At 38.6% G+C, this 25,250-nt stretch overlaps 1 protein-coding gene across 2 annotated transcripts in view; it reads right to left on the reverse strand.

The window, feature by feature from the left end:
• Window positions 1-25,250, reverse strand: part of hsd17b4 (hydroxysteroid (17-beta) dehydrogenase 4) — a 30,446-nt gene that overhangs the window by 3,130 nt on the left and 2,066 nt on the right. Inside the window, exons 1-23 of one of the 2 annotated variants that reach the window (XM_037097563.1) lie at window positions 24,523-24,701; window positions 23,938-23,991; window positions 22,808-22,915; window positions 22,077-22,136; window positions 21,908-21,929; window positions 21,710-21,756; window positions 21,383-21,467; window positions 18,236-18,423; window positions 16,529-16,620; window positions 16,333-16,357; window positions 16,067-16,195; window positions 11,800-11,906; window positions 5,636-5,748; window positions 5,285-5,408; window positions 5,049-5,100; window positions 4,273-4,344; window positions 3,382-3,485; window positions 3,214-3,279; window positions 2,770-2,839; window positions 2,490-2,596; window positions 946-1,032; window positions 746-832; window positions 424-562 (exon numbers count right to left, since the gene is read on the reverse strand). In XM_037097563.1, coding sequence (XP_036953458.1) covers window positions 424-562; window positions 746-832; window positions 946-1,032; window positions 2,490-2,596; window positions 2,770-2,839; window positions 3,214-3,279; window positions 3,382-3,485; window positions 4,273-4,344; window positions 5,049-5,100; window positions 5,285-5,408; window positions 5,636-5,748; window positions 11,800-11,906; window positions 16,067-16,195; window positions 16,333-16,357; window positions 16,529-16,620; window positions 18,236-18,423; window positions 21,383-21,467; window positions 21,710-21,756; window positions 21,908-21,929; window positions 22,077-22,136; window positions 22,808-22,915; window positions 23,938-23,991; window positions 24,523-24,574 — 1,990 coding nt within the window. In that variant the 5' untranslated portion in view covers window positions 24,575-24,701. Of the gene's footprint in view, window positions 1-423; window positions 563-745; window positions 833-945; window positions 1,033-2,489; window positions 2,597-2,769; window positions 2,840-3,213; window positions 3,280-3,381; window positions 3,486-4,272; window positions 4,345-5,048; window positions 5,101-5,284; window positions 5,409-5,635; window positions 5,749-11,799; window positions 11,907-16,066; window positions 16,196-16,332; window positions 16,358-16,528; window positions 16,621-18,235; window positions 18,424-21,382; window positions 21,468-21,709; window positions 21,757-21,907; window positions 21,930-22,076; window positions 22,137-22,807; window positions 22,916-23,937; window positions 23,992-24,522; window positions 24,702-25,250 lie in introns of those variants that run through there. The other variant, XM_037097564.1, reaches the window with a different exon arrangement.

Raw genomic sequence — 25,250 nt, forward strand, 5'->3', positions numbered from 1 at the left:
ATTAAGACACTCAAGCAAGCAGAAATGTAATAATCTAACATGGACAGAAGGTTCATGGTATCATTTAAAAAAGTCAATCTTTGACCTTTCAGTCAGTTCGTGAGATGATGCACAGAACCATCCTCAAACAGGAATTTGCCCTCCTTCTCCCCCTCGTCAGAAGTTTAAATTTTAATTAATCCCATGTGAATGTGACATACAGTAAACAGCCTCCCAGCTCCTCACACAGCTGAGCACTTTATCCGATCCTTCTGTTTGCTTGCTTTTATCACATGAACCTTTAATCATATTCTGTATTGCGTGAGCAGCACCAGCACTTTTAACCTCTTTGACTGTCTATCATTTTATTGCCTTACGGCAAAACTTAGATCATTTTGAGGATCACAATCAGCCGACATCGCGTTTTATGTCCAGTGCACTTACTCCACTCTGCAACATTCTTCCCATCTTTGGTGATCTCCCAGCCGAACACAGCGTTCACTTTCTTGACCAGCTCCGGGCCCAAGTCTTTGATGCGTCGGCCGATCTCTGCGAACACCAGCTCGCTCTGAAGGCCTCCTCCCTGCACAAAGGAAGTAGAAATAACAGAATCACCGGTCAAGAGATATTAGGAGAGCTGATTTTCATGTCACAGATTTGTCACAAGTACAAATTCAGTCTATAAAGAAAAAGGAGCATCAGAGGCTCCATGAATTTGATAACAGGAAAAAAAGAGGAGGATTGTTGTTTGAACAGACTGACATACTTTAGTGAGATTTTCTGGAGAAGCCTCTGATGTGCCGTGTAAATCCACGTAGGCCCCAGCCAGCACGACGGCGTCCGTCTCCTTCACCTGGATCAAAGAGAAGAGAGACACATGCAGAACTATCACAAAAGAACAGAGAACAGCGCTGACATGACAAAGTCAGACTCTGATTGAAATCCACGCGAACACAAAGGACTGACTTTGCACTGGATGTGAATTCTGTTGCCTTCCTTCCACATCTCAGTCTGAAGCGACTGACCCGGCATCACCGGCTTCACAAAGCGAACCTGACAGAGAGAGACAGGAGAGTAAGAAGGGACGGTTAATGACATGATTTGGTAGCACTGAACCAGACTTGATCAATGCTAAATAACTTCTGAGGCACTGAAGCCAAATCGATTTCAGGCAAAGAAATATCTCCATTGTGCGAGCATTGCAAGAATATTCTTCATTTTTCATCCTAAGCCTCTCTTCCTTTTTCCTTTTCATTTCATTTGAGTAAATTGGTTGTTCTAACCTGATGATTTCCAACTGTTCATGTGTTTTTGTGTTTTTCAGAGTCAACACACCTATATTGCCATATCAAGCTTCCAGTTCCTCTCTGGTTGTGGGCAAATTAATTCATGAAAAAATGACAGTAAGGGGTAAAAACAACATTTTTCACACTGCAGAGTTCAAGTCCTACTGTGAGGTATAATGTCTTTATTGTTTCAAAACAGGGATCCTAAATCAAGTAGGAAATATTAGTAAGTCAGTCACACTGTGAGGTAAATAAAGAGGGAATCATTAGATATAAACTTTAAACCTGTCAAATTGCATTTACATCCACTTCTTTCCAAACTCATAAACTATATATAAAGCTAAATGAAAAAATGTTTCACATGTGATTTTTTTTTTCATGTGTCGAGCTGAGTGAAACATTTATCTTTTATGTGTAGAGCTGAGTGAAAAACTTTCATTTTTCATGTTATTTTTCACTTTGAATGAATAAATTTAAAAGAGTAGAAACTAAAACTCCTGGCTAAATGAAGGATATCATAATATTGACATGTATGATTCAAGTTTTCAACTGGAAAACATGCCGTCTTCACTTAAAGGCTATTTTACAGAGTGTAGAGGACTGAAACCTCGAGGCACAATACAAAAAAATCATGTTACGGCAAATTGGTCCAAGATTCCAATGCAAGGCGGTCTGTTGGGGGGTAACAGTGGAATAGAGAGAAGAATTTACAGGAGGTAGTGTTGCACTGTCAGGTGCAATAAAGGATGCTAAAGCAATTTGCATGAAGACCCTTGGATAAGATATAAACTGCTGTGCAAAAACTGAATCATTCAATCTCAGTAAATTTTAAAAGTTTGTATCTGAATTAACTGAGAAACCATAATGATGATGACAAACAGAATATTCATATTGCAAATCACATTTTGCGACTTCTAATTTTAGATATCTCTCACTCTAAATGAATTCACATTATTAGATTATACCTACAAAATAAAACAAGAATTTTGTTCCCTGTTGGGACAAAGACAGACTTGAACAATGACTTGAACAACAGGTCTAAATTACTCATGAATTTCCCTTCATATCTAAATAAAACTGTAAATACAAGAAAATCGATGAATGCAACAAAAACTCTCAGATCACTTTAAAGAGAAATCTGTTCATACAGGTGGTTCTTTTGCACGAGGCCCCAGTGAGACTTGCGAAATATTTGACAGGGTCTGAATCACAGGTAACACTTGCCTTGATAGCCTTGAATCTGGACGGGTCGTTGTCTGCGAACTGCTTGAGGACGTGTCTCGCAGCAAAGCCGAAAGAACACAGTCCGTGCAGGATGGGAGCCTTGAAGCCTGACCAAAGAGCATTTTTGAGTGCACCCCGTTTAAGTATAAATGAGATCAAAACACATCATTTGACCTTAAATCCCAGGGAAAAAAAGTCTCGAGTCCAGACGAGAATGAGTGAGGACATTTTTGATGGAAAACGACATCCATCAAGACTCGGTGGAAGTGTGGACTCTCACCTCCCATGGCAGCAAAGCTCGGGTCTATATGCAGCGGGTTCCAGTCTCCACTCAGACGGTACAAGGCTGCCTGTAACCCCAGGGGAAGACGAAAATTGTTTAGATCTATATCTAATTCATAAACCCCTGAACTTCTCATACACACATGTGGGATGAAATTAAATTATCATGAAGGCGATTTAAGAGACACCTAAAATAAGAATGTCTTTGAAGTGATAGTCATTTAAATTGCTCAGGGGGTTTATTTTTTCTATTCCCCATTCTTCTTTTTTTATTTTCTGCTGCATCATAAAGTCAGTGTTCTTTTTTTAAAACTTCTGCCGCATCTTCACATTTTGTCTAAAATCTTATTTCACAGGCACGGAACAATATGTCCCATTTTCACCCACATATTAGCAGCGCTGCTAATTTATTCTGCAACCAAACCCACACAGACACACTCACTTGGTCTCTTGTGGTGGAATCAATCACCACAGCATCTGGTGCCCGTTTAGGTGGAGGCACAGGAGCCTGAAGGGATGAAAACAGACATAAGAAAAAAAATCAAATATGATGCAGCATTAAGTCTTATTTTGGTTCAGTGACTCAAATATACCTACTCAAAGTACGTACTTTGGCTTTCTCGGAAGTTCTCCTCCCACCGAACCCTCCAGCTCCGACCACAAACACTGAAAACTGGTTGTAGCAGACCAGCTCGTCGCCACTGTAGGTGTTCACTGTAAAGCAGCACTGATGTGTCACTCAAACTAGATCTGTGGTGGAAGTATTCTCCATATATTATGACAGTATCTAACCCAATAATACCCCTGTACTTAACAAAAGTGACTTAATCATCTACTTTGAATCACACTCAACATAATTCCACATATCATGACATTACCCACAACAAAGAAACAGAGAAAACCTGCTCCAGCCTCATTTCCTCATTACAGCAAAAAGAATAGTTAAATCAGAGCAGGAACAACAGCCACATATAAGCCGGCTGTGAGGAGACAATTAGCTGCTGTCAGCAGGAATCAAATCCAGACTGCCATCAACCTGCCGGCGACTTTATTTCATTAGGTCAATTCAAAACATAAGCAGACATAAGGACACTTCAAGCTGCTTCTGCAGCGTGTTACTGTGACATGTCGTCTCACCCAGAAATAACTTTCATGGTGTGAGGATAACAGAGGCTGACTGGTTTAGTTTAGTGTGTATAAAGAAATTACATTACGTTTCCCCGCGGTGAATCCTGGGGGAATCTCAGGTCCCATGTTATTTGTTTTAAGTCGGATTAATTATAGATCAGAGTGCTTCTTATATCATTTATCTCTCTAGAATTCTCAAGTGGAAATACGAACCATTTTCAGTCCATTATTTCAATCCCTGCAGACACAGGCTGACTTAATAAAAGTAAATTTACAGCCTGAGAGGCAACTTTCAGGGAAGGAAAAAATTGAACTGACAAAAATAAAAGAATATGGAATAAATATACAATATGATAACATTTGTGAAACTCACCATCCAAGAGGATGACGGCTCCAGATCCTTTGTCCAAGACGTCCGCAATAGTGGCCTCAGAGGTGAGTTTACCTGAAAACACATTTCATGCATTTAAATTCGACTTTTATAATGTTTTGGAATTCAGTCCTGCATCTACCTAATATTACTTAACAAGCTCTGTACTTAATATTATGTCTGCACATAAATGTAATGCTTTTTAAGGCCTTCTAAAATATGGATGAATGAAATTATGGATAAACCAAATGTTTGAGAGTAAGCGTTTTATCTGGTGATTACATTCACCCTTGGAAAAACTAAAAAATTAAATTAAATTTAAAAAAAAAAAATCACAAAAGGTGGTGCTCATCAGTAAATATTATCTTGCTGAACAAGACATGTAAGTATCATAAACTTGCGTTTACCACAGAGCTTTTTTTCTGCAATAATCCAAAATTCAATTAAAACGTCCAGCAGGATTTTTGTTGAGGGAAAAAAATACAAAAAATACATCATCCCTGCTGCTCTCTATACATGAGAGTTGCAAAGTGGGGCCAGATTGGCTCATTTGGAGCCATTTCCTCAGTATGGATTTGGTATTATAATATAAATAATCCTACAGTTAAAAATCTATCATGGCTTAACAGGTAAATTTATTGGAGGCATCGTAAAAAAAAATGGGCCGACTTAAAAATCAGTGAGGCAGTAAAGTAACTGTTATTGTACTTACTATAATGTAAAGTCTAATTACCCTCAGTACTTAACTGTATATGGTGTAATAGCAGAGAGGGAAATACCTGAGGTTGGTAAAGGTCTGTATAGCTCCAGATACTGCTCTCCATGCAATACCTGACACAAAACATTAGAACAGCTGTGATATGTAAGCATCATCCCAGCGTAGCATGAGTAATGTGTGCATTAACATTGTTCTTCTCGTGTGAAAGACCATGAGATGTACCTTACAGATGCAATCATGCATATGTACACACAAACACATTCGTACACACAGAAACAGACAAGTATGTTCTTTAACCTGTGTAAAATCTATGTTGAGGCCAGGGATTGAGCTCAGCCCGCCATCCATCATGGCTGCCTGGGAGGGAATGACCCCGAAGGTAGGGAGGCAGCTAAAGTCTTGATGGCCTTCATACAGGAACCTACATGAAAATGTTAGTGTTACTGAACTGTGAAAAATCACACTGTTATAGGAAACACAGCAGCATGGGCCGAGGTCTGTGAGCCTGGACAGAGTTTTTTTCCTCCATGCAGGTGAAAGTAGATTATGTGATGATCTTTTCTTTCAGTTCAATTTCACACAGGTTGACTTTTCAGACCCCTTAGGGCAGTTGCAGTCATTGGCACAAACAACTAAATAAATACACACCTGAGATGATCTGGGTCCTTGGTGGACATGCCGACCCCCAACGCATACAGGATACACTGGGTGTGGGTGAAGCTGAACGTGGTCGGTGGTAGTTTTTGTCCCACTGCTTCAGCCTGAGGAGGGTAGAAATTAGAACGTCAACTTATAAAAATGAAATCATACTTTGGGTAAAAAATTAAAAGTTGTTCTGCAATTTAGACAGAAAATTTAAACGTAATTATAAGGGTTTGCAGAAAAGTAATAACGTTCACACTGGTAGATTAGCTCCACAAATCAAACCCTGAATACAAATGCTCAAATAAACACTCAGAGTGAATGAATCAATCTGACCATATCATATAGGTGGGGCATAGACACTAACAGAGTAAATAATTAATCTTTGTTATGGGAGCACGTTTATAAACCATTACAGAGCGTTTTTTAGCTGTGCTGGCAGTGTGGCTGTAAGGTCAGGTCAGTCAGTCGGTCTGAGAGTAGTTTAAGTGCCACCACTAAGTTCAAGATTTACTATGAAATGTCTCAAATCTACTTAATAGTTTGGAACTAAGCATTAAGATCATAGCACCATAGTGTCTAAATACCATGGATGTCTTAAAAATGTGCAATATGTAAGAATTGGCCACCTATAGGGAGTAGCTGGTTAGCATGCTAACTTCAGTAGATAGCTGAAATTAAAAAAAAAGTTTTTAACCAAGATTCTTACATACTGCACATTCTGCAAAACCAGTGAAAGAAACACACAAAATCAATTCAGAATTATGAAGTGATTTACAAAAATAAAAATAAACAAGTAAAATAACGGATGGTCGTAGGAAAAGAATAGGCTAATAAAAGACAAACATAAGGACAGCAAATAAATTCAAATACAGGTTGGAAACAAATTACAAATCAATGAAGCAGCAAAGCGCCTGTTCGATTTAATCTGTAATCATCAGCAGTCATTAGTTTGAGGACCTGTGGGATCTACCAGAGTTAAAAAGAATCAGCAGTTGAGAAGAGATCCCCTGTGGCTGCAATGGGCCGAGCTTTGCAACTAATCAGCACAATTTTTAAACAGATCCTGAACTTGACTCATGGCCAGAGAACGAGCGTTGTTCAAATTTGTGTGTGCACTTCTGTTAACGAGCAGCCTGAAAATGGACTGAAGCTCCTTGCAGTAATTAAGTGTAAATTACACAGAGTCACAAATGCCTTTTCAAGATCAGGAAGGTGGAGTCCCGACTTGTATTGTAAATGTTTTAAAAGCCTCATCAGTCCCAGCCCAAGATCCTTCTACAATTATAAATCAAATATTAATGTTCATCTGACTTTGATATTCGTCTAAATTCTTTTGGTCTTTTTTTTTCCTCTTTTTTTTTTTCCTTCATCTGGCAGGGCTGTAGCCAGGAGTTCAAAAAGACTGAAGTCATGGGTTAAAGTGGCCTCAAACCTCCTTCTTCTATCTTCAGATTTTTCCTTTAGAACATTGTCTGTGTTTTTCCAACATGACTAACAGGTAACATAGTTTCCAGACATCTCTTTATAAAAACACCATCATTACACACAAGAATTTCACAAGAATTGAAATACAAAACTCAATACAGAGCTCAAGGAAAACATTGGAGTAGATAAAACATAACATTAGCAGAATTACGAAAACCAACAAGTTATGATTCATCTTCACGAGGTTAAGAAAAAATAAAGGAAGGTTTGAAAGTATCAGTGCAGGAGGATCATTTAGTTGTTTGCGGCAAATTATTCCACAGTTTAGCGCCAACAACTGTAAATGCTCTTTCACCTTTGTTTTTTTGCTGGGTGCGTGGAATGGAGAAAGAAAGTGAGATAATATAACTGATTCCTGTGTAAACAGTGTCCAAATCTTTAATGGACGTGAATGATTTTTAATTTTGTGCTGTGAATGAATGTCGGTCTAAATGCTAAAACACTTCTGATTTGGTGCAAGATAAGCTCAGCTTCTGTAAAATGCTGTTTCTAGCTGCAGGAAATTAGTTTCAGATGAAGACGTAAATAAATATATTTTTCCTTCTTATTTCATTACTCATTTCATTGGACACAAATCAAACACATTTAATAAAGTCGAGTTTAAAAATACACAAAGCAACCTAATAAGTTTGAACTGCAGAATGTAACCGTGCTAAAATCTCCAGATTTCTAGAAAAAATCTCAGTGCTCTCAGTAGTAGCAGTATGTGTCCTATATCGATATTGATATTGGTTTATTATTGTACTGATTTTACAGGATGCATCAGAAAGAAACTTTATTAAGTGTTTGGGTCAATTGAGCAAGAAGGAGGAAGATGATTCCTCTCGAGCTTTCAGGAATATTACATCCATCACTACAAGCATCAGTTCAGCGGGTGCCTTAATGTCAAGTAGGATTATTAAATCAGATGAATGATCTAGAGAGAGCTATTTCTGACCCTCAAATCTCACTGAGTCATATTCAAATATCCTGTGATATATCTGTGACAACACTGCAGTCATTGTAGTCTTGCAGTTATTCATTTATCATACTAATAACAGCTGCATTGAGCTATTATTTAAGACAATATTGCTTGGCTGAATGCAGTGATTCACACACAGCACACCAACTCTCAACCGGTTGAAAGTGACTATAAAGCACTGCCTATTTTTATTTTTATTGATTCAAATGCAGATGATAGAAACACTGTGTTGTGAATCATTCAACACATCTGTTTAGGAAATTTGAGGAGCTAGAATAAAAATTTTAAGGAAAAACTTGCCTCCTTCTTTTGCAATACAATAAACAATTTAGTTGATACTTTGTAAGTAAACATGTTAATTGATATTAGGGATGCAACTAAATATTATTCCATTGATCCTGTCAATTATTTTCCCATTAATGACTGTTTGGTTTATTACATGCAAGATAACGAGAAATGTCAATAACAATTTCCTAAAGCTCAAGGAGACATCATCCCATTATTTGTTTTACCCGCCAATAGTGCAAACAATAAGACATTTATCATATTAAAGACTTTTTTTATCAAAAATGACACAGAAAAGCAGCAAATCCTTGCAATTCAGAGGCTGACACTAATGTTAGTTAATTCCACTTGAAAAATAATACATTTTCAGGCAGCCAATAATGCTTTTTCAAATGACTAATATATGGACTGTTGTCACACAAAAAATCTTTATGACAGAGCACATGTGATGCAATACTTTGCTCAATTATAACATAAAACAATATTCAAGATTATTAGACATGAAATAAAATGTGAAATTATTTCAGCAACTAACAACAGACATGTGTAGCACTGCACAAATATATAAAGTCCACACACACAAAGCCAGTCAGCTGAGGACACAATGGTGATGTTTGTCTTGAGGCTACACTGCAAATCTCCAGTCCAGACAGTGCTACACACGCAAAGCCTTGTTTTCTAGAACTTGTGGGGACATTAAATACTTACATTTATTTCCTGGAGACTTACCCTTAAACTAAACAGAACCACTGCTACCCTGACCATAACCCTAACCCCAACCTTAAGTAACACCATGATGGACTTCATATGGGACCCCACAAATACAGAAAAACAAGACACAAATTTGTGCAGCTATACTTGTGAGGACAGTTCAATGACTTCCATTCACCGTGGACAGCCTATCCCTTAGAAACCTCAATAATGACGTTCTGCCCCATCAGGACCAGGCATCTGTCCCCATGAGGACTACAGTTTGAACAAGTTTGCCTTCTTTAGGTTCAAGATAAAATGTCACAGTCCCATTCAGAGCAAATTCACCTCTTCATTTCCTAAGGATGACTGGTCATCCCTTGTCTCTTCTCTCTATGTTTTCTAGGTTTCAGACTCTTACAGGTCAATAATACAAGCAGACTGTCTCCTATTTGAGTGTACTACATCTGTGGATCATGCAGTCTAAATTAGGCCAAGCACAGTTTGTTGTTCAAAACCCTCATGTATAGATGAGTGATGCATTACCTTATTTGGACACTTAGTGAGGTGTTGTGGGTCTGCAGGCTTAAAAATCCTCAGGGTCTGGTATTACACAGTGTTCCCACCTGTAATGCTTATGCCGATTCTCCTCGATTGAGCGTCAATAATAAATGCTTCAGCATAAGACATTTAAGTCTCTTGAACCATCTTCACTAATGAATTCAGTTCTCAAGAAGTCCTTCACATGCTGATCCTGACAACAAAAACGCTTTCAAACACACACGCACACACAACTGACGGAAACACAGTGTAGAGGTCTTGAAGGACAGAGCGTACAGCATTTTAGGTATTGAATCATGATGTTTTTAATGGATAGTGATTAGCCTAGTGACAGGCTAGTGATTAATGACTCAAAGGATAAAGGTTAACATGAACTAGTTGGTGGGAAAATTACAGCCTAAGCTTGAGAAAACATCGGTGGTGCCCCGCACACAGGCATTTTACAAAAAAAGACACTATCTGTAGAGCACTGTGTTAATTTATAGCTAATGAAAGTGATCATTTCTTATTGCTGCAGCTTTACATTAAAACCCTTTAACTGGTGAAATTCAAGTTGACTTCATACGAAGTAGGCTCTTCATTGAAAATGCAAACTTTTCCCGACAGATCAGGGTCGGAAATATATACAGTTAAATTACCAAAATATTGCCATACACACATTTGTTCTTTCTTTTAAGGTTTTATTAGTTTCATATTTTTCACTTTTTCTGACAACTTGATACCTTGCTGTTTGACAACGTAGGTCACCAGCTGGCATCAAAGCGGGGACATTATGGCTGTATGTTGAGCATCATTACCACTAGGATGCCTCCACTGTGTATTATTTTGAGTAATAATATCTGATACTGATAAGCTGACAGACAAATGTAGCACCAGTCTCCACACTGCTCTAAACAAAGCAGTCATTCTGATTGATGTTATAATCATTAAATATGCCTAATTAGCAGTCTCTCTAATATGGTGCCAACACAAATCAGACAGTTTCAGTAATCATACAAATACAAATTAATCTGTTGATGTAGCCATTACAATATGCAGTCACTACTGCATGCTACAACTAGCTTAACAGAAAGCAGGGCCTGTGTCTGTGGATAATTATTTCATGTGATACACTTATACTTGTGGCTTAATGTTTTATTCAAGCAGCTCAGCCATGTGTGAGCTATAACCAGTTCACTTTCTGTGATTCAATGATTGGGAACACAGTGAAGTTGAGGAGTGACTATCCAGGGAGCCGTCACCACACTACTGTGCACCAACATCTTTGTACATCGCATTTGGAAAGCTAATCTGAGCTGGCTGCTTGTCATCAGAGCCAACATTTTGTATCAACAGGAGATGTCAAAGTATTTATGTTCGGTGTAGGAGCTTTGCCGAGAAGGTTATTAATGTCCTCGACTAAAAACAGAGTGGTAGTATTAAAGAGTCATGATGAGATTGTACAGCTCCGCACTTTCAAAAAGTCATTATCAACCAACCGTTAAAGTCACTACTACGGTCGCAGTAGGAGGATTCGTACGAGGAAATGAGGCAGAGGATAACAGGGACATGACGTAACAGCGGTGAAAAAAAAAGGGTTAAGAGCTGCAGAGGCCAGAATATAATAAAGAAATAAAATAAAAATGAGGAGGACAGTGGAAGAGGATAAGTCAGATAGATTGAATAAAGAATGGAGTAGAAAAGAGGCAAATGTAGCCAAGGTCACAACGTTTACTTCAACACAATCCCTTTCTTTGTATACAGCTAACTCATTTTAATTATATTAAGGCTCAAATCTATGCTACATTGGGGTGCTGTTTAGCTTGGTTGGTAGAGCAGGCGTCCCATGTGCTGAGGCTCTGCAGTGGACCCAGGTTTGACTCCCGGCCTGGGTCACCTTGCTGACTGTCATTCCCCTCCACCCCACCCTGTTTCCTGTCACCATCTTCAGCTGTACTATCAATAAAGACATAAAAAGGCTTAAATACTTACAACACAACTGTTACAACATCTTCAGAGGCAACATGCATCGATATTACAAAGTTACCACAGATTAATTGGCCTGACGTAGTGCCATTCACAAAGACCTTTAACATTCAAGGTTTGCTGAATCCAAATGATTTTTGAGGACCTTTCAAAACATGCAAATACCCTGTACATTCGCGTACAAAAGAGGGAAAAAGCAGTAATAACCGTCTATACTCACAGGATTGATTCCTGAAGTCGCAGAGGCTGCAGCAGCTGTTGGATTCGCACTGACTTCTCCCTCCAAGTCCAACTGAGACAGCACATTCATACAAGACTGGAAAGACTCTACACAAGGGAAGCGATGACAGATGAGTGTCAAAACACCAGAATAAGACACCGAAGGCAACAGATAAAATAATCAATCATCAGTGCCACTCATTACAACTCAGGAGTGCGAATCTCTGATGCCACACAACACAAAGACATGAGACACAAATGTATTTTACCTCTGTAAGAAAGGTAATCTACCCACATCTGAATTTAGAAAGCCAACGATTCTTCACACATGGTTTAACCAGAGTAACATTGTGTTAGCTGGGTGAAATATCCTGTTTTATTCTTATCCAGATAACTTTTCTTTTATACAGTGATCATGAATAGAGTGTTGAGACTATGATTTGTCAGTCTCCACTTTTTTTCCTCAGCTGCAGTTAATGTAAGGCTGAGAAAACTACTTTCAACAGAGAAAAGGTAAGACGTTTTCAAACACGCATCTGTCTGAAGATTAAAACCACCTTTTTGTCGATCCTCAAAATATGACGCTGCTTTTAAGATGGGCATAAAGAGTGGAAACAATCACTCTGTCCTCAATTCTAAATTTCACCAATTAAGTGTAGTAGTTTAATCTGCACAAAAGCAAAAGTCTAAAAAAAAACAATTTGCCATTTTATGTGAGAGCATCAACAATCTTTTAATCTAACTAAGAAATTGACTAAGCATAATACCCTTTGTCAAAATTTTCCATCAAACATACTCCTGTGTCTTTCTTATATTCAGTGCTTAATGAAAATTGCATGTTTTAATTGGTTTCACTGTTGCTATTAGACCAGCATTTTCAGCTGACCTAAATTTTGGTTGTTTTATTAATTATTTTTCAGGAAACAACTGGATTCCACTCGTTATTGTCAAGATTGAATAGTTGTCAAATTGTAATTACACCAGTAGACATTTATGATTTATCAATAATTATGACTAACATTTGTCTACTGGTGCCTCTAACAGAAATGTTAGGGTGGCTCATATTTGGCAATTGTTTGTGTATGGGGTTTATCATCATCATCATCATCATCATCAAATCATCACACAGATAAGAATCATTAAATCTTGCAGGAAAGAGCTTAAGGATTTTTTGCTCTGAAAGTTTTTAATCTCACATCAATTCGATCACAGTAAAGTTTAATAGAGTTCCAGGGAGATTTTAACACAAAATAAGAACACATACTGATCCAGGAGCAGCTTTAACATGGAAGGACATGAGTGAGATTCACAAATGACCAGCTGTCTATTCGAGCATTAGTTATTTGCATTCGTTGAGTCGACATTGTGCGTCCTCAGTATGGAAATATATATATATAAATATATATTCAGATTTGAAAACTACAGCCTCCAATTACCTTCACTCTGTGGCAGGCAGAACACAGGCAGCAACAAGTAATAATAAGCTACAAATGAGGAGGCACTACAAAGCCATGCTAATGAGACCAGTTAGTGCCCTGTGGGACTGCCACCCTCGTTCAGTTAATGTTAACCTTTCTTCGAATGTACATCAGAGAGCGTGGAGAGGGATGGAGGAGGCGGAGAGAAATAATAATCAACATTTGGAACCCTCTTGTTTACACAAGACCTTTCGGGAATCACACAAGGCTTGTTCACACTCGACACCTTGTTCACCTTGGCATGTTTTCTCCTCCTCATTTGCCTGATCTCTAACACCATCTCATCCTCGCTCGACATTACCAAACTGTGTAAATGAAGATGGGCTGAGAGTGAAAGGGCTAATTTGGCTGAGTTCGACTACACTGACCATGTGCTTAGCTCTCTCATTCTTTGTCACAATTCTTCACTCAAAGAACGTGCTTGAGCTCTCCAAAGATGACAATTTAATCACACTTTTAATTGTATGTTCACAGTGAACTGAAACCCTAACAATAGACCATATTCACATGACGGCCATTTTCTTCTGACATCATGCTCAAGGAAAGAAGCTCAAATTTTGTTCCGCTGTGTTTCAGCTTCCAAGTCTTATAAACATGGGCGATCTGATGGATGTTTTATCATCTTACTGCTCCTGATTTATCAACAGCTGCAGGGACTATAGATAATAAAAATCAGGCTACATTTCAAGGTAAAATAACATATTTAATAACCCATCGGCTAACATTACTGCTTTATTGAGTATTTTATTTTTTTAAGTAAGCTAGGAAGCGTCTAATGTTAGCTGCTGTCTAACTGAAGCTAATAGGTTATCAAATGTGTTGTTTCACCTTGAAATATGTCCCAATGTCCCTTCAGAATTTCACTGTTTATCATCTTGTCAGTTGCTGGTCAATCAGGAAGTGGTGAAACGATAATGAATTGTCAGATTTCCTACATTTATACAACTCCCAATGTAGAACACAGTACTAAAACATAATCTCCACATCTGAGCCTCCCACCATGAGCGTGATGCCATTATGGCCTATTAACAACTGTCCTGTGCTGCAACTGTTTTCTTCTTATAACAGAACAATCCACCAGTGTCACACACCGTCACATTAAAAAGGCTGTCAACAGCCCTATGAAGAATATCAATATTCATCAAATATCAGAGTTTCAGTTCACTGAAACACAATTTTCTAACCTTCTAATAAGTCTGACAACATTATTCTAGAAATTTTAGAAAGTAAATTATAGAAAAGTGAAATGTAAGACCTTTTTAAAACACCAGCATGAACAATCAACTATTTCTTTTACTTTTTCACATTCTTTTGTATTTTCCACTGATATATAACAATAACTCCTGATGATATGATTAATCAAATCAATGCAACCTGGACCTGGACAAGCGGCATAAATTGGATGGACTGATTTTATAGTAGTTAAGTATTAAAGTTCATTTAAGTCTTTGCTAAAAATCAACACTTGCCCTTAAAAATTTGACGTGCTTCCTACCCAATTCAGCTAGCAATAGTGATAGATTTCAAAGTATGTATTTTATTACTGTATTTTTTTATTTCTATTTAGCCTATCTGAAAAAATAAGATGTAATTTGTAGCCAAGATCTGTCCCGCAGAATCCTTAAACATGAAGATAATGGTATCAACCTACACAAGGCCAATGATCAAACTGTACAGTGTATCATAACTTCATTGCAAGTATCTGATGCAGTTCTGATGCAAAACAGTAAGCATCCTGAATCATTCTGACTCAGCACAGAATGAGTCAAACAAGTATAGAAGTAGAACAGCAGGGTTAAAAGGTGGGGAGGGGGGTCAAACTCAAATTCATACAAATGGCAATCTCTGAACTCCAAGCAAGAGTTGTGTGGTTACTGGTTTAAAAGGGATTTTATGAGAATCTTATCCAAAGTCAGCATGTTGCCAATAGTAGATGGTGACTGGCGCCACCACCATTTGTAGAAGCAGGTACAGTTTAAGTTTATATATGAAGGATATTTCACTCCTTTTACTTGCCATTAGACAGACCACTTCGACTGGGAACTAAGGCTTTTCTCTGCTTACTGTGCTCTCTTAAAGCCACAGGACTCCCTTGACAAAAACAGTAATTTTACCTCAAAGATAACAGGAGTCGCTGGTACATGACTGCCTCAATGATTTTTTTTGGCATTGTGCAACTTTTGTGCTTTAAAGGGATACATCAGATTCACCTAAATCACACAACAACACACACAAAGGCATCAAGGCAGCAGCAGACCAGCAACCCCCTGTTTCTGTGAGATAAAATGACTGTCAAAGGAGCCTGAGAATCACAGAACTATTTCAGTTGCCTGTCGGAAAGACCTGTTTGACGGCAAGGTAAAGCAATGGAAATATTCCAAATATAGACTAGACTCAAACTGATATTGATTTTTTTTTATGTTGACCTTTTTTAGGTGGCTCAAATACATTGTCTGCAGCAGTACATCGTTTAGTTTCATACACCGATGCTGCTACTGCTTCTCCCAACGTTGGCTGCGTCGCCCACCATCTGCTGTGGGTAGAACACTGACCATAAATAATAACCTCATACAACCCCACTTAAAAACCCAAAATATCCCTTTATGAGACCTCATGTTCACAATGAATAAACAACCACGAATTCTAAAAGTTATAAAACATTATACAAGACTATACAAGGCAACAAGAAAATCTTACCACAGCATCGACTGTATGGTTCTTATGTAAGAATTTCTCTGTTACATTCCCTATCATTATGCAAGCATGAATTCAGCCCAATGCATTACTAACCTTGTATGGTCCTTATCTTGGCTGCATCTGTAAAGTCACAGATTTTGTCCCACTGGTCCCTGACAGCCTCGGGGGTCATGGGTTGGTTCTTTTGTCTCACAGTGCGGCCCTGAGAACGCTCCCAGCGCACTGCACACATGGACACACACAAATAAAGAGGTCACTGCATGGTGAATATCACACACATACGGTACTGGTGAAGCAGGGGCTAATGAATATCATAGATACATGCAGACACTTCCTCTGGATAAATGCACTGCACTCACATTTACCAATCCAACCGGCACCGACCTAAAAAGAGATTAAACAAAAGCGGATGAGCAATAAAAAGAAAAAAATATCCTCTCTTCCTGGAATATCTGAATGGTATACTGATGTTCTCAAAAACGTAAAGAAAAAATGACGCAAAGCAGTCGGTTACAGGCAGTACAGTGGGAGAATGCGATTTCTTTTTCTGTTTACCTCGAAAAGTCCTCCATTTTCTTGGCATTGTTCGTGACAGAGCCAGAGGACCAAGGGAGCAACATACTCCGGCTTCAGAGACGCAACAATGTCTGAAAAAAAGAAAAGATACACTAACAATACAGCAGAGCTTCTTTTCATCACACATCTGTTGTACAATTGACCTAAGGAGTGAAGGGCTGCTTCTGCTTCACTGTCTTTGGTAGTTAGTGTATCATTAAAATGATGCTGCATTTGTGTAATGTGCCCTTATCAAGAATACAATAGGTACATGGTCAGAGTTATCAGACAGGCCTCTTGCTACAGAGCTAACAGACATACATTAAGTCGTTTATTCTTAAACATTGTCAAAAGCAAATAAAGGAAAAATACCTCAAATTCTATTCAGTATATACCTAACCAGGAGAGCATAGTGTGCAATGTGTGCATAATGGATCAGCATGATCTGAAATCAAGCTCTTATTTATTAGGCAATATTTTTATGCCACAGTCCTATCACTACTGAGAAAGAACTGAACACCACATACAGCACAAAAGCAATTTTAATCGATCTCTAAGAGAGGTCTGGGGTATTTGTAGATGAACCATGTGAAAACTGAAAACAGAGAAGTCTTGAGTACTAATAATAGGTTCCTAAACATGTTGGAGATAAGTCAAGCAAATATGGCACAGGCCTTTAATTCCCTGTATGAACCATGAAAGGTTTAACACCAGACACAGTCTGTGTGCTGAAAATATCTGTACCCTTCAATCAACCAAACACGGTGGCAAAAGAACAGGCGTTCTGTTCCCCTGCACTCTGCAATGTTTCACGAGGAGTTCTGTTGTTTGTTAGTTAGAAAAGTCTGAGTCAGTGAAAGGCAACATATGGAACCAAGTCGTTTTGTAAGGTGAGGTCATCCTGTGACAGTTGGCGCCGTGCAGTGTGACAGATGCTACTGTAGACCAGCACGGCAGGGCAACAAACCCATTCCTTTAATCTGTCACTTAATACCCCTGTCAACAGGGCTGCTGTCAGAGAGCACACACAATATGCTCCGGATGCACAGACATTTACATAAAAAAATGAAAAAAAAAACAAAAAAAAAAACCCCACAGCTGACAAAACTAAAAATGACTGCCTTTCTAAATCACTGACACCTTGTCATTTTCAAGGTTGACATTTTAGTTTTTTGCTATAATGTTTATATCCTGCCTAGTGTATCCAAGTTTATGAGCTGTGAGCTACATTTCAAAGTGTTCACTGTAGGTATCCAATGCTGCATCACCATCTGTCCTGACACATTTTTTGTCAATATTTAGAGATACAGCTAACACCTACAGTGGAATAAAAAGGCCAGAGCCACCACATGTTTAAACTGAGAGCTGATATGTTAAAACTTTTCAAGCACTTACAGGGTGCATGATTACATCATGTTCGTGGGAACAGCACAAGAAGGAAAAAAAACCCCAGCCCTTGAATATTAGATGACAAATTTGCATGTCAAACGGGAGTGCTGTTGCCTCAAATTTTGTAAATCAACCTTAAATGGGCATTCCATTATGCAGCTGCTCAAAAAAAAACAAAAAAAAAGCTGTGGTTAAAATTCCATTTGCCTATTGTGGCTTGTCCAAAAGAAAAATAATAAATCATGTGTAAGAGCGTGTGCACCCACACACCTTGCAGCAAGCATGCAGTCATGTATGTTGTAAAATATTTCTGCTTACCTGGGGGCATGATCGTCTCTGTGAGGCGCGAACCAGCAAGAGGAGCAACTGTGTTACAGAAGATGTTGTACTTGCGTCCCTCAATGGCCAGGGTGTTTGCCAGACCCAGTAGGCCCAGCTTGGCAGCGCTGTAGTTGGCCTGGCCAAAGTTTCCATAGATGCCTGCAGCTGAAGTCGTCATGATGATTCTGGCCACAGATAAGCAGAGCCAACAAGTCAGTGACAGGCATATCTATGCAGACAAGGACACAAAAATAAACCTTAAAAATGGGGTGTTTTCATGGATGCATGAATACACTGAGGAGTATGCAGTGTTCTCGATGTTGCTGGTAACAACATCAAAATCTTTAAATAGATATACTCATCTACTATACTTGAATATAATTTTGAGGTACTAGTACTTTACTAGATTACTTCCAGTTTCAGCTACTTTATAATTTAAATTACATTTTGGAGGAAAGTAACATACCTTTTACTCACTACATTCATTTGAAAACTGTAGTTACTAGTTACTTAGCAGAGTGCTTGCTGTATCAGTGCTAAAACAGTGAATTTTAAAATTAATTTATTTCATCAGCAATTGCATAATAACACACTGATTTCTATTTTTATTTATTTATTTTTTTTGGCCTTTCCTTGTTAAACTGTTCCATTTCAGCGACAGGTGCATGAGTGTTGTTAATTAATGCAGGACCAGTGACACAATAACCAGTGATCATGCCCCAATAAATCAGTAACGAAACCAGGAAATGTATATCCAGCCAGCTGCTTTTGACTGTCAGTCACTGCCACCACTTGTGCACATTTACTTGAACAACAGTGAGCACAGGCTATATATGCATAAGTAAATGCATGCATGCACACCAGACATCCAGTTTCGATTTCGTAAAGTAAGTAAAGTCACGGAGAGTTCACCCTTAGTCAAGCAAATGTAATGACGTTAAGCACGAATGCTACATTAACTGTGGGAGATGTCTGAAACACGCCATCTCACTGGTCATCAGAGAGCAGTGATCCATATCACAGCACACTCATACTGTATACTGCAATTGCACCAAAGGAATGGCTATGAGGGAATATTTTTCAAATCAATAACTTTTATGCGCTAAAGTCTATGATTCAATTACTGAGGAAACCTTTCACAATATCAAGTGATACTACAAAAAACAACAACACATCTATCAAGTTGTACAGAGAAACGCAGCAAAAAATGCTGCTATGTAGAAGAAAGACAGCAAACACACAAACTGTCTTCTGTGCATTAGAGATGTTGAGTGTAATTGTATAAGGCTTGGCTTCCCATCCTGTCTGCTTCAGAGAAAGTAAGGCATGAACCTTTCTGCTTTTTATTTCTGTTACACCATCAACTTTTGGTCAGGGTGACTACACACAAAGATTATATGTAAACAAGCTGTGCTCGCGTGGAAGGGTCGCTAACAGTCAACCTCTAGTCGGAAAGAAAAGCCACATATCTGACCTCCCCAACACAATTCAGTCTCTAAACTCTCCAGAAAACCAAGATCATTCTGTTCCTCCAACGTCTCATATGAGAGACACTGGCATCATGATAGGCCAAACTTGACTGCTCTGCTCTACCTGGGATCAGGGTTAGTTTATGTTTTATTTAGGTAACCTGAAGTTATCAGCCAGGTGAGAGCAACATTAAGATGACTAGGACACAAGCAAAAATAAATTAATGCTACACAGATTGTAAAGGCCCTGGAGACAAATAAGAATTTGTGTGTGCATCCCATGTACGGAGGCATTGTCCTCGCTGCAGTGTCCCCAGGTTCATGTCTTACCTGAGGCCCTATGCTGCGTGTCACCCCTCCCCATTGTGTTTCCTGTCATCTCTGGAGCTATCCCATCAATAAAGCCATACAAAGGCCAAAAAAATAATTTAGATTAAAAAAAGAAGACAACTGACTCGACTAAAAATATTTCCTCCTTATGATACACACGTTAGGACCAATACCAAGCAATGATTTTTTTATAGTGTATTTTGTGGATTATAAACATGCCTCTCTTCATTCAACAAAATGATCCAATCTCCTTAAATGCTCATTTGTCTCAGCACAATCAGCTCCACAAAAACCTTGTCAAAAATAAAATACAGTCCAAAGTTATGACTTAAAATGTAATGAATCTGACACCAGTGCTGGTCTTCTTTTTCTAAGAGAGTTGCAACTTTTTTCTACTCTAAGCCACTCTTATGCTCAATCTAGTTAAACCTTATGCAAAAAGCAACCTGAATCTACTGTCTTTTATTCATGTAAAAACACTGTGTGCTCTTGTGAGGGGCATCTGTTACCTGGAGTAACATGGGAGCAGAACCAAGTGACCCTTTTTTCTAAAATCATTCTCCAAAACATGCAATTCTCCATGGGTCTTTTTCACAGCTGCATCTTTACTTGAAATAACAGAAAAATGTTAAGTTTAGTGCCAGCAGTCATCAATTATGCCATTGTCTGGCCGCATCTTGAAGACACATCTGCATATATCCTCACTACTTTGAGTCAATATAAATTATCCACAGGATGTTTCACTCTCATTCAAGAGGCTTCTCCAGAGGTGAAATATCCCAGATTAGTGGCAAAACATCCTCAGCTCAACAATTTTAGACCAGTGTGTATTTTAATCTTGCACCGTATGCTGTACTACTTAGAAGACAGAGTCTGCACAGACGTCTCGGCTACTTTTTGCAAAGTCCTCAATTTAAACTGCACTCAGCATAACCAAATTAAACTAATTTTATTTCATTCTTTGCTGATTTACATATTCATATAAAATTTGCCGTCTTGGGCTTTTATTAGTATGCAGATTTTTTTCAGTGTACACAATGAAACCAATGGAGCTAGACATATTAATGGGTATCAAGTGGCTAAAGCCAGAATATGTGGATAATAATATGATTGCAGACGATCTTTACATACTTATTACTTCAAGTATATATCCTCAAGAGCCCCCGTAAAGTGGGGCGCATTAAACCATTTTGACACTCTTTAAGATCTTGAGTCAGATTCTTGTGATATAAAATGATACAGATATCTAGCAATAGCTTAATCTAAAATAAAATCCTACACAGATAATATGAGGTAGGGACAGTTTTTCTCCCACCAAATAGATGCTAATGGCTCAGCTCCTCACCTGCCAAACTTTTGGTTTTTCATGTGGTTCCAGGCGGCTCGAGTCACCATAAAGGAGCCTCTCAAGTGAACTCTATGAATCAGGTCTGAAATGGAGAGTAAGAGCAATGACGCAGTTATGTTAGAAGATTTTTAAACTCACTCACAGACAATGGGCATATGGTACAACAATCCCAAGTTGAAACAAATGTTTGTTTTTTCTACTTTTAGCAAGGTGGCTCAGTTTTATTATGAGCCAAACAAAAGGAAGTAGTATGATGATATGAGATGTCCCGATACACAGTAGGAGTTAATGACAGTGAGGTGAATGTAGATATAATTTAATTACCCCAGTCCAAGTCACTCGTCCTGGCAAAAGTGCGGTCACGAAGTATTCTTGGCAAAGAAAAGCAGGAACAGGTTTTAGTCTTTTCTGTTTTTTTCAGAGATCGGAGGGTTGTCTTTAACATTATAGTGGCCTAAACTAGTGCAATCACATCAAACAGATGAGGTCATTACACCAAGCAAAAAGGACAAAATGACTTACCCAGCATTGTTCACAACAACATCTGGACAAAAAGATATTTTGCCAGATTTAGTTCAATGATTAGTTCAAACAGCATTACTATAACAATGCTAATATCCATGTAATTCAGATTACGTGATGATGCAATACCTGGGATAAGTATTAACTGTCATGCAAAGACAATACTCACCTATTCTTCCAAATGCATCCAAGGCTGTTTGGATCAATTTTTCTCCATCTTCAACAGAATCTGTGTGTGCATGACGGAAATGGTCTCTGACATTTTTCGTTTTGCATTTCATACAGAATTTACCCTTAAATAATTTTGCATAACTGCGTTTCCAGAAGACATTATCTGTGCGTGGTTTGACTTCACTTATAAATCTGATTCTTAGCTAAATGCTTGCTGGTTGTTTATAGACAGAACTTGCAGAATTGGTGTTGACAGAGAGAGAGGCATATGAGAAAAGTTTTATTATGACCAAGAGAAAGTCTATAGTCTCCTCATGCTCAGCATGTTGAGAAATGATGTATGATGACTCACCTTTTCAAAGTAACACTGTTATTGATTGCCAGGCATCCAGATCGTTTTGTTTGTTCTGATAGCCTTGTATTACACCCACAAACAATCGGCTTTGTTCAACGCTGCCTGTGATATATATCGATCTAAACTTGGTCATGTTTTGCTCTTTCAGACTAAGGCTTTGTTCTTCTAGAGCATATATGAGATTACAAAGATGAGAGGGAGGACAAATGCATCTTCACAACTCACTAACATCATCATCAGTGACTTAAAGAAATCAATATTATTTCTGAACCTCCCGTTCCATGAGCTAAATACTACAGTACTAGGAAAAAAGAGAGAAAACAGATGGAGATAATGATGTGTGAGGGAAGACAAGACAAGTCCAAACTTCTCACCATAGTTCGCCACGGCCTTGCCTCCCTTCGCTCTTATCTCCTCCACCACCTTATCAGCAGCCGCAGAACTCTTTCCGCCCCCTTTAACGTTTCCCCCAAGGTCATTCACTTTATTACAACAAGAAGAAAAAGATTAGCAATAATGGGGTGAGTTTGGCAATTCTCAACGACTGATTAGGTTAGGAGAAGAGTGAGGCTAAGCTGATTCCTTGTCAGAGTTCAAGGGCAACTTGGGTCCAGGCAGCAGGGAAAGCTATTATTTCTGACAATGGCAAATGTTTATGCCAACACCTGCAACTGTGTGGTCAAAAAAGTATGAACAAGATCAGAGCTCATTTCATTAGGACATGCCTCATTTTGAGGAATAATTTATCACCTAAATAACTTAAAATTTAGGCATGCACAGATTCAAAGTGTTTGATACCTCGCCTCAGGCTGCTTAAACCAAGTGCCAATCTGATACCAGTGCTCTTTTTTTCTGCATGAAAATCGGTAGAACACTAAGTGAGTTATTGCTTTGACACACATAAATGTAGCTGTTAGCGGAAACAATGTATTTTCACATTGACTTTGTGTTTAATTTAAGACATAGTTAGGCTTGGGCAATATCCCAAATTTTATATCACAATATCATCCAGCCAAAATATCACGTTGGGTTTCAACTGTTTGTTTTTTATAATATCAGTATGTAGATTACTAGTATGAATAACATAAGAAACATAAGAAAACAGCCTGCAATATTAGATGCAGCTAGTCTGTCAATGGTTCCCTGTCTTCTGAATCACAAAGCTGTAAGACATTAGATATTGTGAAAAATATTGCATATGATGGCCGTAGCCTAGCTTTCATGGTGACAAGCATAACAGGCGAATCATTTAATAAGATCAGTATCTGCTGCAATACCAGTTCAGTGTATTCAAAATCAGGACACTTCCAAACCCACAGTCATCTCTAACAGTGAGCCATGCAAGTGCAAGAATCTGCAGGATTTTATTCATGCTCTCATAACATAAATCAAAGATCAATGCCGCTGCTGCTGCTTCTCCTCATATGTTGGTGTACATGTGATTGTGTCAAAGGGCTGTTAATTTCATGAAACAAGTGGCTTTAGATGAAGGTCTTTTATTTACCTACAACTGATGCGCCTCTCTCTGCAAAAGCCAGCGCATACTCTCTGCCAATGCCTGCAGAAAGAAAGACAGATGAGGGAAATGTTTGGGCACATAGAGACAGAGTGAAAACACCAGCATTAGTAATCACTACTGAGGTTGTTCTGAATGTGACCTTTGACCCACTTGCTCTGCCATGATTACAAATCATTGCCTCGCTTGTACTTTGCTCCCTGTGTTCTTTAATCAACGGCTGAGACGCGTATAGTCGAATAAATACGGTACCCGTTGTGTCGAAGTACCAACATTGATGTTTCCAGAAGGTTCGGCAGGATAACGTTCACTTTTACGACTTTGCGACTAGCAGGGGTGTTAGCATATGTTAGCAATTAGCAAAATGTTTACTGCTGGTCAGCTTAAACCACATGGAGAAAGACAACAAGTGCACCTGCTGTCTTATTCATTTTAAGCACACACGTTCTACATCTTCAAAGTTAGCAGTTTAGCATTCGGAGCTAAGGCTACAAAACTGATTTAACCGTATGCACAGTTAGCAGCAACGACAGCCTGACTAAAGTTCAGTTAGGTTTCAGTGGCGATTTTTACCTCCTCCAGCTCCGGTGACAAGCACGACTCTTCCCTCGAATGACAAAGACATGTCTGTGAAATGTTATTCGCTGTTTCTTAACGCTGCAATTACACAGTGGTGACAAGAGCAACGCCGATGTACACAGACAGTACAGCAGGGTGAAATCCTACAACTTTCACTTCCGCATTTACGAAGGGGGCAGTCTCAGCAGTGGCCAATCAGGAGCCAAGATTTAGATAACTCTGTTTTCATCACTGTTGTGTTGACATATGCAGTGTGCTCTGATACTGTGGGGGAAAATACATTGATCATGTCTAATATGTTACTTTAATTTTAACCTTTTGAATCTCATCAACTATTTATGAACCCTCACGATAACAAATCATTAACATTTTCATTTCATAACTGTTTTTTTTTTCTTTATTACATCACCTTTCACCCTGCAACAAAATTAGGGGTGACCGGCAGTGCATTAAATAAAGATATCCTGCTGAAATATTAGAGATGTATTAGAGAAGTGACAGGAAACAGGATGAGAGAGAGGGAGGATGACATGCAGCAAAGTGCCACAGATCACACTTGAATCCTGGACCACTGACATAAGATTCACCAGAATCAGATTTTTTAAAAATTCTTTACATCATTCAAAATGTGCTTCATTGGCACTAATGCAGCATGTAATCTGGAGAGTAACAAGTAACTGAAGACATCACATTGTGGAGTCGAGTAAATAGGGGAATAATTG

The sequence above is a fragment of the Acanthopagrus latus genome, chromosome 5, assembly GCF_904848185.1.
Source record: "Acanthopagrus latus isolate v.2019 chromosome 5, fAcaLat1.1, whole genome shotgun sequence".
NCBI classification, from domain to species: Eukaryota; Metazoa; Chordata; class Actinopteri; order Spariformes; family Sparidae; genus Acanthopagrus; species Acanthopagrus latus.